The 21,573-nt window shown below is 36.7% G+C and overlaps 1 protein-coding gene across 7 annotated transcripts in view; it reads right to left on the bottom strand.

Annotated features, from left to right (window-relative positions):
* Positions 1–21,573, bottom strand: part of UPF2 (UPF2 regulator of nonsense mediated mRNA decay) — a 211,066-nt gene that overhangs the window by 174,638 nt on the left and 14,855 nt on the right. For all 7 annotated transcript variants that reach the window (XR_012330375.1, XM_073801544.1, XM_073801546.1 and 4 more), the window contains exons 4-8: positions 17,287–17,447; positions 7,529–7,726; positions 6,897–7,046; positions 5,538–5,641; positions 431–516 (exon numbers count right to left, since the gene is read on the bottom strand). Coding sequence is in view for 6 of the 7 variants with exons in the window: in XM_073801544.1 (XP_073657645.1) it covers positions 431–516; positions 5,538–5,641; positions 6,897–7,046; positions 7,529–7,726; positions 17,287–17,447 (699 nt within the window). In the remaining variant the exon portion in view is untranslated. The remainder of the gene's footprint in view (positions 1–430; positions 517–5,537; positions 5,642–6,896; positions 7,047–7,528; positions 7,727–17,286; positions 17,448–21,573) is intronic.

Consider the following 21,573-nt stretch of genomic DNA (forward strand, 5'->3'; position numbering starts at 1 on the left):
AATTACCAAAAACAACTTGAAATTTTTCATTTAAACACAACTCTTAAAAATTAGATACAATCAATTTAGTCTGATCTTTCTATAAAATAAAAACTCTCCAAAAAAAGATATACCATTTATTATTTTTTCTCCTCAGAGGCAAAAGTGTAAACAAGTTGCTTCTAGCAATGATTAAGTTACTTAAGTTCCTATAATTCTTAAATTTTTTCTCTCAAAATAACAAGAAAGCATCAGAAGAAATATTCCCACTAGAGCTCATGAACAAAAATCAATGAGAAATAAGTTCTAGAAAATATGCTAACAACAATGATAATAAGTTCTGTTGACAAGGGATATTTTCTAAGAGATAAATAAACAAGAACTTAGACCTTACAATCATCATTGCAGGGTAAAAACACTAAGAAATTACTCTTTTTTTTTTTTTACCTACCTTTGTCTGGGAACTATAAAGAGCGCCCGGACCAGCTTCTTCCTATTTGCTTTTGTGTTCATGTTCATGCAAAAATCCATTGCTGCCTATAGGAGAAAAAGCAAACTTTTTTCTTAAAAAAATCTCCATTTAGCTATTGAAAGCAGAAACTCTGCATGCTACAATGATTTCTAATAGTTCCTAAACAGTTCACAAAGGTTTTAAGACACTAGTATTATAAGCATATCCCAAACTTTAAAGATCACTAAGCTTAAACTCCTCTCTCCTTATATATCTCAAAATATATGTTTCATAAACTTTTTAATTGCAACCTAGTGTTAGAAACAGAACTTCAAGTGAGTAGATTGAAGACCCACCATGACATGTTTGGCAAATAACTATATGAAATGTACAATCCATGCTTTTGATCTCATAAATCAATGTTAATATCAGGAAAGTTTTCTGGTAAAATGTACAAAGTAACAAGAAGCCAGGAACCAAGAAAATTACTAATGCTAATAAGGATAACCAAAAAAGAATAAAGACCAACTACGTATGAGACATAGACACAGATTATCCCTAGAAACGTGTAAGAGTAAGTGCTTCAACACTGAGTAAAAATGTCAACAGTCAGATCTGGTAACAAACTAAAGAAACCACATCATAGGACTACAATAAATACCCATAATTATTATTTAGTATAGCAATCCACTATTCTATATTTTAATAACGAAAATGTGTTCAATATTTCATCAATATGTCTAACATCTAATATAAGTGTAGAAGAAAAGCTACAAGAAGTGTATGTTCCGGGAAGCCATTAGAAAACAAAACTATGAGTAGTTGGTATTTTTTAAATATAGGTATATATATTTTTTAAACATTATCAAAGATTTTCAATATACATGGTTTAAGAAAATAACAAGTTTAAGTTATACTTTAAAAAGAAAAAAACTATTATCAAATATCCTTTTGGGTACCTCAAGTATTTTCCTTCCATAGGTTCGCATGATTATTTTATCATTAATCCCAATCTTTAGGTAGATTTGAGGATCAGGTAACAAAGATCCTCAGACTTCCCTACAAAGGGGTTCAACTCTTCAACAATACACTCACTGAAACACCTCCCATTTGATTAAAACTTTTGCTGAAAAAAATGACACAACTAATGGTGATTAGATTCAAACCCAGGAAACTAACTCACATTGAAAGTATTCACCAAGATTGAAACTGTCACTATTAGTCAAAAGTAAAACCAATGTAAATTTTTCCTTCTGCTTGTAAAGGGAGTATAATATATTTTATTAAAGTTTATATTGTATAACATTAAAGCTTCTTACAGCTAATTAGAATAACAAAGAGAAAAGCTGAAAATATACTAAAGTTCCTTCAAGTAATTCACCCATATGAAACACTGAAAAATTCTGGACTAGTATAATAAAAATCCCAAAGGTCATGTACTCAGAAAAGAAAACTGGTTAACACTGGAAAACTTCACACACACACACACACATACACACACACACACACACACACCCCTCAAATCAACATTTTTTGAAAAATATACAGAAAAAATTTTAATGGCTAATAATGGCCTATGTTTCAACATAAATTAGGAAACAAAAAAATAAGATGTACTTCAATAACTATTTTAGAACATTATCCTTTAACAGGCAATGAACACTTTTCCTACCACAATAATCAAAGGCCAGTTAGATGGAAAAAAACTACAATGCTCAAAACTCTGCAAAGATTAGGAGTTCGTAAACATGTAAATGCCTGGTACACATAGTGGTGGCTCAATAAATACGTAGAATAAATGAATAAAAGACTACATGAAAACTGCCAGAATTAATAAATTTGAGGAAATTAAAAAGAAAAAAAAAGCTTCACATGTATATTAATTCTTAGATTTAACCAGCCCTGCCCTTTGGGGAGAAATGAAAGCAAAGGAATCACTGGTGTGGTGTCTGTCTGCCCGGGTTACAACTGCTGCCTGACAACTCAACAAGCAGTTTTTGAAAACTTGTTTCAAAACGTTGTAAGTAAATGAAAGACAGTTCAACAATCATTTTTTATTTTTTTAAGTAAAAATAAACTCTTCTGATCATCAAATGCATGCAGAAATAAGCATCACAATGAATGACATTACCTGCAGAAGTCACCTAAAAGACATCTTCACTTCAGGTCATATATTGTTACGTAAGTATTGAATTCAAAAGAATTCTTAGATTTTTCTATTTTCCAACTACTTTTCCCTCTTAAGTCATTTGGAACTCTGCCAATATAGATGGAAAAAATTCCTTTCATGAGGAAGCTGACTCCCAGGAGGAACCCACTGGGGTCCAACAGGGCAGGGTAACCTCCTATTTTCCATCTGAACCTCCAAGAGCTAACCCAGAATTTAACATATGGTCATTACTGAGCTGGGCACTGCAGGATACTTTCCAATACAGATTCACATGAGATCTTCCCACTCAACTTTCAGGATAGCACTCAAAACGGCTGCAAGGGTGTGGCAGGCATGTCAAGGTATCTCTCATCCTGCTGATATCCAGTGAATATATGAAAATTTAGCAGGGGAAAAATTCAATCATATCCCAACCTTAGGAAAATAAGCAGTTGTTTAAAAGGTAGTCTCTGCTATATTCTACAGATGAAAGAAAAAAGAGACTATCTCTTCAGAAAACAGAAATAAATGTTGTAATTACTAAGTTTTTGAAAACTGTACATTGACCTAATTACTCCAAGAGGTGATTAGCCAATTTTGAATTTTTTTCAAGCCTATTTGATTATATGAATAGTTACTGAAACACATCTAAATTATTTGTAGAAGAGCTAAACATGCTGAAAGTCAAAAAACAACTTGATGTCTGTAGTACTCTATAGGGAACCCTCAATACATTATGGGGAGAAAAAAGGATAAAAGATTACATTACACCTTGACTTAAAAATGATTTAAAGCAATGATTTTCAAACTTTGGGTCTCAAGAGTGTTCTACACTCTTAAAAATTATTAAGGACCTGAAAGAACTTTGTTTTTGTGGGTTAATATGTTTATCAGCAGTTACTGTTTTTAGAAGTTAAAACTGAGAAATTTTCAAAATATTAATTCACATAAAAATACCAATAAATCTATTAGTTGTTAACATTTTTTGGAAATTTTTTTTTAATGAAAAAAAAATTTAGTGACAGAACAGTGGTATTCTTCTAGAAGATACCTTAGATTCTCATATCTATAGATTCTCGTATCTATTTCTGCACTCAATCTGTTGTGACATGTTGTTTTGGATGAAGTATATGAAGAAACTCCAGGGACTTCTCTGGTGGTGCAGTGGTTAAGAATCCACTTGCCAATGCAGGGGACACGGGTTCGAGCCCTGGTCCAGGAGGATCCCACATGTGGTGGAGCAGCTAAGCCCGTGCACCACAACTACTGAGCCCACATGCTGCAACTACAGAAGCCCGAGCACCTGGAGCCCGTGCTCTGCAACAAGCCCACGTGCCACAACTAGAGAAAGCCTGTACGCAGCAACAGAGACCCAATGCAGCCAAAAATAAATAAATAAGTTTATTAAAAAAAAAAGAAACTCCAGTTTCACACATATATGTAGCTGGAAAGGGAGGCATATTTTAATATTGTTTTCAGTAATTATAGATATTCTTTGATACTTCACCAAAACTTGACAAGTGGTAGTTTCTTAAACATCAGTTGCAATGTGAAATCTGAAACTATCAATCAACTTCTCATGCTCTGCTAGATTAAAATCCATTGGTCTATCTTGCACTGAGTGAATTTTTAATATCCAATCAAGATTTTGTTGACCTTATGTACTGGTAATTCAGAACAATGGTTCACTGAGCTATGCAGATCTTCCAAACACTTACACAGTATTTTTAAATTACATTATTTGACATCACCACTCATCTTATCAGAAAAGTCTCACCAATAAAGCCTCTTCAGAAAAGAACTGGGAAGATGTCAAGCTTATGGTGGTGAACAGAAGTTTTCCAAAATTCTAATTTTTGCTGGAAAGTCAAATTTATCCACTGGCAATAAGTACTTTTAGTTGTTTCCCTTGAAGTGAGAGGCTCACCTGTTCATGTTAGAAAAATGTCTGCTAAACACCCACGTCTGAATAACCACAGTTTGTCCATCAGTTCTTTCGAGTAAAAACAGTATTCTATGTAAAAAGCAACTAGTTTAGCTTGCAACTCAATCACACAAATGATTGAGGCAACCTTTCCTCGAGGCAACTTAGAGATAGTATAGGTGCTTTACACGTCCTTCTTATTTTATCAAGTTAAAAGGAAGTGTACTTGGGCTTCCCTGGTGGTGCAGTGATTGATAGTCCGCCTGCCGATGCAGGGGACACGGGTTCGTGCCCCGGTCCGGGAAGATCCCACATGCCGCGGAGCGGCTAGGCCCGTGAGCCATGGCCGCTAAGCCTGTGCGTCCGGAGCCTGTGCTCCACAGCGGGAGAGGCCACAATGGTGAGAGGCCCGCGTACCGCACAAAAAAAAAAAAAAAAAAGGAAGTGTACTCGAAGACTGAAATGAAACAAAATTACTCCAATGTTTATGGATTCATCAGAGATTCTTAAGTGAAAGTAGCATTGTTCTTTTAATTGCAAATGCACGGCAGTGGCTACTAGTACAATCTACTACCCATGCAGCTTGATTCGTGTTAAAATGCCAGCAGCTTTACCCATCACCACTTTTGCAAATGTCAAAAACAGTGAAAAAGTGGGGAAAAAAAATCCTAGTATTAGTATGGAAAGAGTTTTGACCTTACAGACCCCTGAAAGTGCCTCAGAAGACACCAGGAATCTACAGAGCATACTTTAAGAACTTCTGGTCTAACACAGTATTTCCCACACTGAGGAATCCCTATGTGAAGGGGAGAGGTGTCAAGCTAACAGGATTCTAGAGACAGTTCCACCCCCAAACACAACATCTACAAATTGGCTACCACTGTATGTGTTTATTTTGAATTCCCATATTAGATTCCATTTGAAGAAATGGTTCATTCTACAGCCACAACAGTCCAAAAACCATAGACGTTCCTAATTCAAGCTATCCTACAAGGTCTACATGCTTGAGTAAAGTCACACAGAGGCAACCATACCTTGTCTATCAGATCACGGTTGACACAGTTGGGCAATTGCTGGAGAAAAGCATCTACTATGAGCTTGAGATGAGATCCAGTGCTGGCTTCTTCATCCTCTTGTTCTAACATGAAATTCGTTTTTAAACAGGTTTAAAAATATATATACATAGACAATATAAGAATAAAAACATCCAGTAAGAAGTTATCTGGGGCATAGATAATCTAGAGCACTCTTCTTACTCATGAAAAAATGAAGCATTTTTTGAGATATTACCCTAGAAAGTGTGGGTATCTTTAGAATCATAACCCTAAATCACTACTGTCTTTCAGATATCAACTATAAAAAGGCAAACTTTTACATGGTAAGTCATAAGTTGCATGTAGTTTTATAGTAGATCTGCTATTTTCATCTGTCATGCATCCCTTCTCCCATGTCTTCAATTAACAGTACGATCATCGCTTGCCCTCGAAGGCAATCCATGGGATTCTGATGGGGAAGGGTGCTGCCCAAGCACAGACACCACCACTCCTCTCGGCCACAGGCAAGCATGACACAGGACTAGCCAAGTCCTTCCATGAGGCTTATACACAGACAGTGAGAGACAAGCCCCTTTTCTTCTGATGTCACTAACTGGTTTGAGCCAAGGGTAGCCTCCAGCCATGCCTCACTCCCTTCATGACATGGATAAACAGAATCTGCAGTAGGAAACAATGAAGCCCATAGAGAGACAGGCAATACTGACAGAAGGTATCTTTCTAATAAAAAATCCTAACTAATAAAGAAACTTGATGGGAAGTATTCAGGAAATAATTAACAATGTGATAATTTTATTACTAAATATAAAACATTACTCAATTATAAAGATAAAATTACCACAGATGAACTGATATACTAATTGTCTTTTTAACTCTCAACTTTCAAATACACTTACGTTAAGACTGTAAACATTATATCAGCATTAGAATACATTAAGGACAATGCTAGCAAGTAGAGAAGTGTAAGAAATATATATTAACATTCAGATTATCACTAAAGTTTGTAGTCACATAATATAGGACATGCAGTATTTCTGTTCCAAATCAAATTCCAAAAAAGTGATAGCCTAGAAACAACAGGAAAACAAGGAATAAAAGAGTAAAGACCCATATTCTCAGGCGAGGGCTTTGTGTAGAAACACTAATCAAAACTTGGGAATTCCCCGGCAGTCCAGCGTTTAGGACTCCGTGCTCTCACTGCCGAGGGACCGGGTTCAATCGCTGGTCAGGGAACTAACATCCCACAAGTTGCAGAGCGTGGCCAAAAATAAATAAAATAAAACAGACGTTTAAAAAAAAAACAACTAGTCAAAAATTAAAATTTTTGGCAAAAGTGTTTACCTTGCTCATCAAGAAGTTTCTTCGTAAGATCTTCACCTTCATCTCCACCCTCTAGCTCCAAAGTGTCATCATTAATCTCTAGGTTCTCCAACTCAAGCTCCAAATCGTCAGGACTTGATACCTCCTTATTATCCTTAGGTTCCTTTGCCTCTGTTTGAAATCAAAGAATCAGTACCTCTGAATTAAAAGTCATATTGAAATCCTGCTGCAAAAACTACAAAGACTCACAAAATCTGCATCGTTTGTCTTAGAATCTACATTTATACCTGGCAAGAAATTTGACATATTCAGATTTTTTAAAATACATTATGTTCACTGAGAACAAAGACCATAACTTCTTTGATTCTGTATGCCATCTGTTCACTGAAGAAATGAACAGATGGATGGATTGATGAATTGATGGAGACATACATGGCATGAGGATCTGTGGTAAAGATGAGGGGAAGATAAAGCTGATTAGATAAAGTGAACTCAAATTAATTAAGATGTCCATATTATTCTGTCATTCATTTAATCTAGTGACTCAATGTTCGTATTACAAAACTAGTAAATAAAAAAAAATTTACAAATATTATTTTGAAACTAATCTTTGTAGCACTTCAATATAAAAAAATTTGTCCTCCAGCACTTACCTTTGTAATCATCCTTGTTGGACTCTTTACTCTGACAACTTTTTTCATTATCTTTAAACAAGATGGCTGGAACAAAAGCTTTCAAATCAATGAGGTTCTCATAAAAATTCCGAGCATCTTCATCCTCCCATATACCACCTTCCAAGTCATATTCTCCAGGTTTACCAGGTGTAAATATATCAATTCCAGGCCCATGCTCTACAATAAAGTAAATCACAAGGAATTAAAACCAATAAACCTTGAATGCTTTGATTAACAGATGCTTCTTCAATCCACAAGCACTCTGAACTGTTCATGTAACAATCTTTACCAGAAAATCACAAACTGTGTTTTAAGTAAAGCTCTAAACCAGGACAGACAAGAGGAAAGCATAGGATAAAGATGCTTTTCTCTTAAATGTTTTAAGCAACTGATATGAGGTTAAGTAGCTATTTGATATATTACGCCCACCTTCATAAAACTTAAAACCAATGTAAGAAATATATAAGCCTGGTCATTCCTAAACATCCAGCTTAAAGTCCCACCTCCCCTATGAAGCATTGTTTTAAGACTTGCAACCCTCTGTACAATTTATATCATGATTATCATCACAAGTTTATGGTTTATCTTACCATAAACCCTTAAGAAGTAACACTCCTTTTGGTATCTTACCATAAACCCTTAAGAAGCAACCCTCCTTTTGGTATTTACTTGGTATAAGACAGATTGCCATAAATGGTCAATTGATAAATAACTGGAAAGGAAGGGAAGGAATGATGAGGAAATATATAGATATTTCAGTAGAGAGTGGAAAACCATGTATAACACACACACACAGACACACACACACACACACACACACAGTCTACCTTACATACAACTATACTTTCTTAAACTCAGAACATTAAAAGTAACTAATTTCCTACTTCATGATCATGAGACCATTCATGATTTTATCTATCCTCACTGTACATCTCTCCAAACTAGAGAATGATCCTGCAGATTAAAATTCACCCTGAGGGGTTCCTTGGTGGTGCAGGGGTTAAGAATCCTCCTGCCAATGCAGGAGACAAGGGTTCGAGCCCTGGTCCAGGAAGATCCCACATGCCGCAGAGCAACTAAGTCTGTGCGCCACAACTACTGAGCCTGCGCTCTAAAGCCCGCGTGCCACAACTACTGAAACGCGTGCACCTAGAGCCCATGCTCCGCAACAAGAGAAGCCACCGCAATGAGAAGCCTGTGCACCGCAAGGAAGAGTAGTCCCCGCTCGCTGCAACTAGAGAAAAGCCCAAGAGCAGCAACGAACACCCAATGCAGCCGAAAATTAAGCAATTAATTATTTTTTTAAAAAAGAATCTAACAGAGCAGAAACCAGAATTAAAAACAAAAACAAAACAAAACAAAAAAATCCTGAGAGGGACTTCCCTGGTGGTGCAGTGGTTAAGAATCTGCCTGCCGAATTCCCTGGTGGTCCAGTGGTTAAGACTCGGTGCTCTCAATGCAGGGGGCAGGGGTTTGATCCCTGGCTGGGGAACTAAAATCCTGCATGATGCAGAGCATGACCCCCCAAAAATAAAAAAATTTAAAAAAAAAACTAAAAGGATGTTTTGGGGCTTCCCTGGTGGCACAGTGGTTGAGAGTCCGCCTGCCGATGCAGGGGACACGGGTTCGTGCCCCGGTCTGGGAAGATCCCACATGCCGCGGAGCGGCTGGGCCCAGGGGCCATGGCCGCTGAGCCTGCGCGTCCAGAGCCTGCGCGTCTGGAGCCTGTGCTCTGCAACGGGAGAGGCCACAACAGTGAGAGGCCCGAGTACCACAAAAAAAAAAAAAGAATCTGCCTGCCAATGCAGGAGACACGGGTTCGAGCCCTGGTCCGGGAAGATCCCACATGCTGCGGAGCAGCTAAGCCTGTGCACCACAACTACTAAGCCTGTGCTCTGGAGCCTGCGAGCCACAACTACTGAGCCCACGTGCCACAACTACTGAAGCCCACATGCCTAGAGCCCATGCTCCGCAACAAGAGAAGCCACCGCAACGAGAAGCCCCTGCATCGCAACTAAGAGTAGCTCCCACTCCCCGCAACCAGAAAGCCCACGTGTAGCAACAAAGACCCAACGCAGCCAAAAATAAATAAATAAATAAATTTATTTATTTTAAATAAAAAATTAAAATGATGGCAGAACTTTGTCAACTTTGTTACACAGTATTTACATTTACATTGTATTAGGTATTATATGTAATCTACATGATGATTTAAAGTATATGGGAGGACGTGTGCAGATTATATGCAAATACTAAGCCATTTTATATGAGGGACTTGAGCATCATTGGAGGTCCTGGAACCAATCGCCTGCAGATACCAAGGAAGGACCATAAATGTATTCACAGTACACAACAGGTATTTTATTATTGAGGGTGTAAAATACAAAACACCTTCTTGTATTATAAAAGGACACTTTACAAATATTTCACTCTTAGATTTTTAAGTAAATAGGATTTTCAGATAGTTTTAAGATTAATAATGTATTAACATTTATCTACCGAAAGTAATTTTTCAAGTAGTTTTTGTGATATGTTAGAATAGTATATTAGGAGCCTTAACAAAAAGGAAGTCTAAAACACCTTAGAAATAATATGGAAAGTAACTCATCTTACAAAATGATAAACAATTTACTTTATAAAACTGCAAAGTAGGCTTTAGTTCTAAGTAACAATTTAATATAATATACCATGCAAAACAACTAAATTACCTTGGTTGTTTGGCCTGAGGCAACCCAACACTGGAGCCTACCTGGGCTCTTTGGTGGGGCTAATGGCAGACTCTGGGATGGCTCACACCAACGAGTACCTCCCAGAACTTCTGCTGCCAGTGTCCTAGTCCCCACGGTGAGCCACAGCCACCCCCCACCTCTGCAGGAGACCCTCCAACACTAGCAGGCGTGTGGATGAAACGCTCTTGGTGCTGCAACCAGGAGTCAGTGCTGTGCCTCTGACGTGGGAGAGCCAACTTCAGGACACTGGTCCACAAGAGACCTCTCAGCGCCACGTAATATCAAACCGTGAAAATCTCCCAGAGATCTCCATCTCAACACCAACACCCAGCTTCACTCAACGACCAGGAAGCTACAGTGCTGGACACCCTATGCCAAACAACTAGCAAGACAGGAACACAACCCCATCCATTAGCAGAGAGGCTGCCTAAAATCATAAGGCCACAGACACCCCAAAACACACCACCAGACGTGGACCTGCCCAACAGAAAGACAAGATCCAGCCTCATCCACCAGAACACAGGCACTAGTCCCCTCCACCAGGAAGCTTACACAACCCACTGAACCAACCTTAGCGACTGGGGTCACACACCAAAAACTACGGGAACTATGAACCTGCAGCCTGCAAAAAGGAGACCCCAAACACAGTAAGATAAGCAAAATGAGAAGACAGAAAAACACACAGCAGATGAAGGAGCAAGATAAAAACCCACCAGACCTAACAAATGAAGAGGAAACAGGCAGTCTACCTGAAAAAGAATTCAGAATAATGATAGTAAGGATGATCCAAAATCTTGGAAATAGAATATACAAAATGCAAGAAACATTTAACAAGGACCTAGAAGAACTAAAGATGAAACAAACAACGATGAACAACACAATAAATGAAATTACAAATACCCTAGATGGGATCAATAGCAGTATAACTGAGGCAGAAGAACGGATAAGTGACCCGGAAGATAAAATAGTGGAAATAACTACTGCAGAGCAGAATAAAGAAAAAAGAATAAAAAGAACTGAGGACAGTCTCAGAGACCTCTGGGACAACATTAAACGCACCAACATTCGAATTATAGCGGTTCCAGAAGAAGAAGAGAAAAAGAAAGGGACTGAGAAAATATTTCAAGAGATTAGAGTTGAAAACTTCCCTAATATGGGAAAGGAAATAGTTAATCAAGTCCAGGAAGCACAGAGAGTCACATACAAGATAAATCCAAGGAGAAACACGCCAAGACACATATTAGTCAATCAAAAATTAAAGAAAACATATTATAAGCAGCAAGGGAAAAATACCACACAAGGGAATCCCCATAAGGTTAACAGCTGATCTTTCAGCAGAAATTCTGCAAGCCAGAAGGGACTGGCAGGACATATTTAAAGTGATGAAGGAGAAGAACCTACAACCAAGATTACTCTACCCAGTAAGGATCTCATTCAGATTTGATGGAGAAATTAAAACCTTTACAGACAAACAAAAGCTGAGAGAGTTCAGCACCACCAAACCAGCTTTACAACAAATGTTAAAGGAACTTCTCTAGGCAAGAAACACAAGAGAAGGAAAAGACCTACAATAACAAACCCAAAACAATTAAGAAAATGGGAACGGGAACATACATATCGATAATTACCTTAAATGTAAATGGATTAAATGCTCCCACCAAAAGACATACACTGGGTGAACGGATACAAAAACAAGACCCATATATATGCTGTCTACAAGAGACCCACTTCAGACCTAGGGACACATACAGACTGAAAGTGAGGGGACGGAAAAAGATATTCCATGCAAATGGAAATCAAAAGAAAGCTGGAGTAGCAATTCTCATATTAGACAAAATAGACTTTAAAATAAAGACTATTACAAGAGACAAAGAAGGACACTACATAATGATTAAGGGATCAATCCAAGAAGAAGATATAACAATTGTAAATATTTATGCAGCCAACATAGGAGCACCTCAATACATAAGGCAAATACTAACAGCCATACAGGGGAAATCGACAGTAACACAATCATAGTAGGGGACATTAACACCCCACTTTCACCAATGGACAGATCATACAAAATGAAAATAAATAAGGAAACACAAGCTTTAAATGATACATTAAACAAGATGCACTTAATTGATATTTATAGGACATTCCATCCAAAAACAACAGAATACACATTTTTCTCAAGTGCTCATGGAACATTCTCCAGGATAGATCATACCTTGGGTCACAAATCAAGCCTTGGAAAATTTAAGAAAATTGAAATTGTATCAAGTATCTTTTCCGACCACAACACTATGAGACTAGATATCAATTACAGGAAAAGATCTGTAAAAAATACAAACACATGGAGGCTAAACAATACCCTACTTAATAATGAAGTGATCACTGAAGAAATCAAAGAGGAAATAAAAAAATACCTAGAAACAAATGACAATGGAGACACGACAACCCAAAACCTATGGGATGCAGCAAAAGCAATTCGAAGAGGGAAGTTTATAGCAATACAATCCTACCTTAAGAAACAGGAAACATCTCGAATAAACAACCTAACCTTGCACCTAAAGCAATTAGAGAAAGAAGAACCAAAAAACCCCAAAGTTAGCAGAAGGAAAGAAATCATAAAGATCAGATCAGAAATAAATGAAAAAGAAATGAAGGAAACGAGAGCAAAGATCAATAAAACTAAAAGCTGGTTCTTTGAGAAGATAAACAAAATTGATAAACCATTAGCCAGACTCATCAAGAAAAAAAGGGAGAAGACTCAAATCAATAGAATTAGAAATGAAAAAGGAGAAGTAACAACTGACACTGCAGAAATGCAAAAGATCATGAGAGATTACTACAAGCAACTCTATGCCAACAAAATGGACAATCTGGAAGAAATGGACAAATTCTTAGAAAAGCACAACCTGCCAAGACTGAATCAGGAAGAAACAGAAAATATGAACAGACCAATCACAAGTACTGAAATTGAAACTGTGATTAAAAATCTTCCAACAAACAAAAGCCCAGGACCAGATGGCTTCACAGGCGAATTCTATCAAACATTTAGAGAAGAGCTAACACCTATCCTTCTCAAACTCTTCCAAATTATAGCAGAGGGAGGAACACTCCCAAACTCATTCTACGAGGCCACTATCACCCTGATACCAAAACCAGACAAAGATGTCACAAAGAAAGAAAACTACAGGCCAATATCACTGATGAACATAGATGCAAAAATGCTCAACAAAATACTAGCAAAGAGAATCCAACAGCACATTAAAAGGATCATACACCATGATCAAGTGGGGTTTATTCCAGGAACGCAAGGATTCTTCAACATACGCAAATCAATCAACGTGATAAACCATATTAACAAAGTGAAGGAGAAAAACCATATGATCATCTCAATAGATGCAGAGAAAGCTTTCGACAAAATTCAACACCGATTTATGATAAAAACTCTGCAGAAAGTAGGCATAGAGGGAACTTTCCTCAACATAATAAAGGCCATATATGACAAACCCACAGCCAACATCATCCTCAATGGTGAAAAACTGAAACCACTTCCACTAAGATCAGGAACAAGACCAGGTTGCCCACTCCCAGCACTCTTCTTCTTTTTTTTTTTTTTTGCGGTACGCAGGCCTCTCACTGTTGCGGCCTCTCCCATTGCAGAGCACAGGCTCCAGACGCGCAGGCTCAGCAGCCATGGCTCACGGGCCCAGCCGCTCATCGCCACGTGGGATCTTCCCAGACCGGGACACGAAACTGTGTCCCCTGCATCGGCAGGCGGACTCTCAACCACTGCACCACCAGGCAAGCCACTCTTATTCAACATAGTTTTGGAAGTTTTAGCCACAGCAATCAGAGAAGAAAAGGAAAAAAAAGGAATCCAAATCGGAAAAGAAGAAGTAAAGCTGTCACTGTTTGCAGATGACATGATAGTATACATAGAGAATCCTAAAGATGCTACCAGAAAACTACTAGAGCTAATCAATGAATTTGGTAAAGGAGCAGGATACAAAATTAATCCACAGAAATCTCTGGCATTCCTATACACTAATGATGAAAAATCTGAAAGTGAAATTAAGAAAACACTCCCATTTACCATTGCAACAAAAAGAATAAAATATCTAGCAATAAACCTACCTAAGGAGACAAAAGACCTGTATGCAGAAAATTATAAGACACTGATGAAAGAAATTAAAGGCGATACAAATAGATGGAGAGATATACCATGTTCTTGGATTGGAAGAATCAACATTGTGAAAATGACTCTACTACCCAAAGCAATCTACAGATTCAATGCAATCCCTATCAAACTACCACTCGCATTTTTCACAGAACTAGAACAAAAAGTTTCACTATTTGTATGGAAACACAGAAGACCCCGAATAGCCAAAGCAATCTTGAGAATGAAAAACGGAGCTGGAGGAATCAGGCTCCCTGACTTCAGACTATACTACAAAGCTACAGTAATCAAGACAGTATGGTACTGGCACATAAACAGAAATATAGATCAATGGAACATGACAGAAAGGCCAGAGATAAACCCACGCACATATGGTCACCTTATCTTTGATAAAGGAGGCAGGAATGTACAGTGGAGAAAGGACAGCCTCTTCAATAAGTGATTAAGATCACTTATAAGAGATTAGATCACTCCCTAACACCATACACAAAAATAAGCTCAAAATGGATCAAAGACCTAAATGTAAGGCCAGAAACTATAAAACTCTTAGAGGAAAACATAGGCAGAACACTCTATGACATAAATCACAGCAAGATCCTTTTTGACCCACCTCCTAGAGAAATGGAAATTAAAAACAAAAATAAACAAATGGGACCTAATGAAATTTCAAAGCTTTTGCACAGCAAAGGAAACCATAAACAAGACCAAAAGACAACCCTCAGAACGGGAGACAATATTTGCAAATGAAGCAACTGACAAAGGATTAATCTCCAAAATTTACAAGCAGCTCATGCAGCTCAATAACAAAAAAACAAACAACCCAATCCAAAAATGGGCAGAAGACCTAAACAGACATTTCTCCAAAGAAGATATACAGATTGCCAACAAACACATGAAAGAATGCTCAACATCATTAATCATTAGAGAATTGCAAATCAAAACTACAATGAGATTATCATCTCACACCAGTCAGAATGGCCATCATCAAAAAATCTAGAAACAATAAATGCTGGAGAGGGTGTGGAGAAAAGGGAACACTCTTGCACTGCTGGTGGGAATGTGAATTGGTACAGCCACTATGGAGAACAGTATGGAGGTTCCTTAGAAAACTACAAATAGAACTACCATATGACCCAGCCATCCCACTACTGGGCATATACCCTGAGAAAACCATAATTCAAAAAGAGTCATGTACCAAAATGTTCATTGCAGCTCTATTGACAATAGCCAGGAGATGGAAGCAACCTAAGTGTCCATCATCGGATGAATGGATAAAGAAGATGTTGCACATATATACAATAGAATATTACTCAGCCATAAAAAGAAACGAAATTGAGTTATTCGTAGTGAGGTGGATGGACCTAGAGTCTGTCATACAGAGTGAAGTAAGTCAGAAAGAGAAAGACAAATACCGTATACTAACACATATATATGGAATCTAAGGAAAAAAAAAATGTCATGAAGAACCTAGGGGTAAGATGGGAATAAAGACACAGACTTACTAGAGAATGGACTTGAAGATATGGGGAGGGGGAAGGGTAAGCTGTGACAAAGTGAGCGAGTGGCATGGACATATATACACTACCAAAAGTAAAATAGATAGCTAGTGGGAAGTAGCCGCATAGCACAGGGAGATCAGCTCGGTGCTTTGTGACCACCTAGAGGGGTGGGATAGGGAGGGTGGGAGGGACGGAGACGCAAGAGGGAAGAGATATGGGAACATATGTATATGTATAACTGATTCACTTTGTTATAAAACAGAAACTAACACACCATTGTAAAGCAATTATACTCAAATAAAGATGTTAAAAATAAGTAAAATAAAGTAGAATCTCAGCCTTAAAAAAAAAAACAAAAAACTAAATTACAAATAAAAATAAGCACAGAAATATTAGTATCGCAAATGTCCAATTCACTTTATTACCTATCCAAGAAATAAAGTAAATCTTTCCAAGTATGGTTTAAGACAGGCCCCTGTTAGACACAATCTAAGGATATCTATTACAAAAGAACCTGAAGGGACTTCCCTGGTGGGGCAGTGGTTAAGAATCCCCCTGCCAATGCAGGGGACTCAGGTTCGAGACCTAGTCCGGGAAGATCCCACATGCCGCGGAGCAACTAAGCTCGTACACCACAACTACTGAGCCTGTGCTCTAGGGCCTGTGAGCCACAACTACTTAGCCCATGCGCTGCAACTACTGAAGACTGTGCACCTAGAGCCCGTGCTCCACAACAAGAGAAGCCAACGCGATGAGAAGCCTACACACCACAATGAAGAGTAGCCCCTGCTCACTGCAACTAGAGAAAACCCATGCACAGCAACGAAGACCCAACACAGCCAAAAATTAAATAAGTAAATTTATTATTGAAAAAGAAAAGAGGGCTTCCCTGGTGGCGCAGTGGTTGAGAGTCCGCCTGCCAATGCAGGGGACACGGGTCCACGCCCCGGTCCGGGAAGATCCCACATGCTGCAGAGCGGCTAGGCCAGTGAGCCATGGCCGCTGAGCCTGCATGTCCAGAGCCTGTGCCCCACAACGGGAGAGGCCACAACAGTGAGAGGTCCGCATACCGCAAAAAAGAAAAGAACCTGAAGAAATTTATTGTATCATATGAATTAATTATTATTCTCTAAGTGCAAAGCCTTTTCCATTCAGAGAAGCATTTCAAGTGGATTTTCAATGTTCTTATTAGGTCTTAATACTACTTCTTCATTTAAAAAATTTTAAAGACTTTTCAAAACATCCATTTTAAATATTACACATCTGAGAAGACTAAAGATATAAGTGATTATTGTCTACTAAAAAAAATCACAATGTTTGTTTTTAAGGATATCTTACCTTCTGGTGTTGGTTTGTCTTGAGGAAGATCTGGCATATTTTCATCCAAAAGGTCTGCTAAGGATTGAGAATTTGCCAGCAGCTTCTGATAAGACATAGCAAATTCCTCATACTGTTTATGTCTATCTTCGCTCAGCTCCCCTTTAGAATGTAGAATACGCCTATAAACAAATGATGAAATAATCTGATAATCTTATCAAAATAGATGGGATCATGTATTATTACATTGGGAATGTTCCATAAAATTTGACTTTATCACACAAGCTTATTAACACAATCTTCTTTAACAACTTATTTTTAATACTTAACTTTCATGACGTATCTGAAATTAAAACTTGTACAACAAATTCACCTAAACAATTAAAGTTTTTTAAACAATTAAATTTTCACATTGGTTCTTCAGAAAACATGAAGTGTGATTAACAATTATGCTTGCAGAAGTATAAAATTCAACAGTATACCACTAATTTTTAGTATTTTGTTACAGCCATATTCCCATCAGACATACAAGTTGGTTTTCAAAAACAGCATGTTATAGAAAGAATCAGTATCTTTAAACTTTCACAATGATTTGATTCGAGATTATCTTGAAAAAGCCTACATCTTCCTTGTAGTCAATTCTCAAGCTACTGTGTAAGCACTCGTTATTTATCCATTTAACAAATATTAACTGAGCAAACCCACTTAATCAAGGCCAGGCCGCCCTGAGGAGCAGAGGACACAAGTACTCCTGTGCTCTGCAAACAGTTCACTAATAAGCCACCCATAATTAGAAATGTAAAACTAATGAAAATTTTCAAATTGTATAAAGTAAAAATTTTACTGTAGTAGTTTAGATGGTTGAAATGTCTATAGCTGGACCCAATTTTTCTACAACTAAATATTTATGTAGTAGTGTAACATCTGAAATTTATAAACCTTAATACAAATACAATATGGATTTCAAAAATCAATTATAAATTGTAAATTAAGTCATTTTCAAAAGTAATATTTAAAAGTATTTTTTATTCCTTGTTTTGAGTTTCCTTATGAACAGTGAAGAAAATGAGAGAGTTTTGTGTGTGTTATCTCCTTAAAGTTATAGAAAATGAAGTAGAAAATCCATCCCTACACTTATTTATCCCTGCTTATTTGAAACAATTTCCAAAGTTTCCCATCTTATCCCATTCTTATCCACAGAAACTTTTGTTTAAATGCTACAATATTCCAAATATCAACATTTTCTATTTTTAGGAATAGTAGTTCCCATTTACAAGCACAAGATAGATCAATACAAAGATCAATTATTATTCATTAAATCTAATTCTTTTTTTCCCCAAATCTGGCCTATTAGGATCGAAAGTGAGAATTTTTCACTCATTTTCTTGTGATTTAAATACACATCAGACAATATCATTCTACAAATAGATAAGATAAGTAAAATGCCAAGATAGTTTAACCATAATAATCCAGGCTAAAAAGTATTCCTCTAACAACACTGTCATTAAGGAAGTTTCTTTCTCTCTTCAAACATATATTTCAGACTAACTTTACAGGCAAAAACAAAGTTTCTTTCAGTAAGTTTTATGAATGAATTTTTTTAAAGCAAAAACCCAGGCATTTAAAAATATTCAAGCCATGAAAGAAATGACTGACAATACTTTAAATGAGCTTGTTAGAACTTTTAATTAGAAGTCATGTCATTTTTGAAGTTAAAAAAGCCATTAAAATTAAATAATTTGAATAAATACTACTCAAAGGCTGGCTACTCTAAAATGTTCTACAATTATTAGGAAAAATGTTAATTAATAAAAACTTGAGTTTATTCAGAAACAAATTATGTTAAAAGGGATAATAGTTCCAAGGGATTTCAAAATCTCTAATGACAACTAAGATGCAAAATTATTTCAGCTTGAAACGAAATTGGAAAATATCTCAAAATACCATGAACCTGGAACTTTATTTCTCTAACAAGTTGACATTCTGGTCATCTGAAGAACATACACCCAGTTTAGGTTATACAATATTCACTAAGGATTTATGACATACAAGCTGTAGCAAGGTGGTGACTATTTTATCAGAACAGAAAATGAATTCTTTTTTCCAGTATCAACTTCACTTTCAAAGTTTTGCCTGGGACTTTGCATGGGTAAATTAAAAATGACTGAATTCTATGAGGGGTCCCTTTGTATGCATTCAGTTCCTTTCCATTTCTCCTGGAACCAGTTAAAACTTTGAAGCTTCAGAGATATTCCTCGTCCTCCCAAAACCTCAATTCCACAATTAAACTTTTAACAGTACTAATTTACCTAACTATGTAATTAATACGTGTTTAGGTTATTGTCTAATGAGAATAGTGGGGAGGGCGGTTAGATTTTGGTTGACTGGTTTTCTAATCGAATCTTATACTACGCACTCAGAAAGCAGTACAGGATACCAATGAAATGGCATTAGAAGAGTTCTGTTATACACAAAACTTATATAGTCATATGTATTTTTTCCTTGACCATTTATTTAGTATACATTTCCTAAACATCTGACAAATCCTATAGCATGTAATAAGACTATAGACTTCAAGCAAAGAAAGAACTCATCACCGGTACCAGAAAATTCAAAATCCCTAGTCATTTAGAGGTTCTAATGAAATTTAAATGAAACAGTTTCTAGTTAATGTACTATATAAGTCAGTTTTTATAAGTTTATGAAGTCCATATGGAAGTTTTTCAGTTTGATTAAATTTTAGACCTGTATGAGGGAACTAAATATACACAGCACCTTTGACCAGAGTACCTTTTCTGTACATCAGTATAAATCTCACCAAAATTTCTTATGTAAATTCCATGGGAATATATCACTAAGCAAAATCAAGCTAAAGATATGATTCATAACATATCACTTTAATTACAATCTCTTCAGAAACACATCTATTACACAAAGCTGCTTTGAAGCCATTATTCTAAGACTGTCATAAACCAGAGGTCAGCAAACTTTTACTGCAAAGCGCCAGATAATAATTATTTTAAGCTTTGCAGACCATATGGTCTTTGTTGCGACTACTCAACTCTGCTGATATAGCACAAAAGCAGCCACAGACAATATGTAAACAAACGAGTGTGACTATGCTCCAATAAAACTTTATTTATGGACACTGAAGTCTGAACATCACATAGTTTTACTATTTCACAAAATGTTCTTCTTTTGATTTTTTTGAACCATGTAAAAAAGTAAAGACCATTCTTAGCTCACCGGCTGTACAAAAACGAGTGGTGGGCCTAATCTGGCCTGCAGGCCATAGTTTGCCAATCCCTGTCATAACTGGAGATAACTGAGTATCACTGTTAAATATATTATAAACAAGTTCATTCTCTCTCCTGGTATCACGGAACAATAGGGAAGAAATAGTACCATAAAGATATGAAAAGTAAGCAATGAAAACAAAACTAATTCCAAGTCTTATTCACTGTAATAAAAAAAATAAGAAAGTAGACCTCCTTCACCCAAAATATGAGATATCACTATCTGGGAGGACCCCCTAAGGTATATCAATCCTTGATTTCTGGAGTGTTTTTTATATTATATTTAATATTAATTTAACTTAATATTGTAAAACTGACAGAAAATTTCAAATAGTCCATTCTGGAATCTAGCATTATATCTCATAAATAAGAAAAGCCACAGATGCCTCAAAAAATTCTAGTATTGAGACATTCGGTTTTCTTTTTTTCCATTTTTTTTCATTTTTATTGTTACTGCCTGACTTTCTTGCTATTTCTTTTATTTTGTACAGTGTTTATTCTGTTGTTTTGTATTGTTTTTAAAAATGAATTTTTAAAATAACCCATGAAAGTTTAAGAAGTTTAACATACAAATTTTCAAAATCATAAAAAGGTACAAAGAGAAATTCTCATTCAAAAACCTTTCTGAAGGATTGAGCAGGCAATATACTATTAATGGTGAACTAACATTTACTGAATACTTACAATGTGCCAGATACTGTTATTAAATGCTTTTACACATATGAGTTCACTGCATTGCTCACATGTACCTCAGAGGTAGAGTGCTATTGTTATCCCATTTTACAGAAGAGAAAACCAAAGCACAGAGATGTGAGGTAACTTGCCCAAAGTTACAGAATGAGTAAATGACATCTAAAACTTAAACCCAAGCAGTCTGGCTCCAAAGTCCATTCTCATAACTACTGGATTATACTGCCTCTCAAATAAAATTTAAATTATCCACTTGGTACCTTATTTTGAATTAGGATGTCTCTCAAATGCATATCAAAGGCAAGCCTTCCCACATTGAGGT

Source organism: Tursiops truncatus, chromosome 2 (genome assembly GCF_011762595.2).
Source record: "Tursiops truncatus isolate mTurTru1 chromosome 2, mTurTru1.mat.Y, whole genome shotgun sequence".
In the NCBI taxonomy this organism is placed as follows: Eukaryota; Metazoa; Chordata; class Mammalia; order Artiodactyla; family Delphinidae; genus Tursiops; species Tursiops truncatus.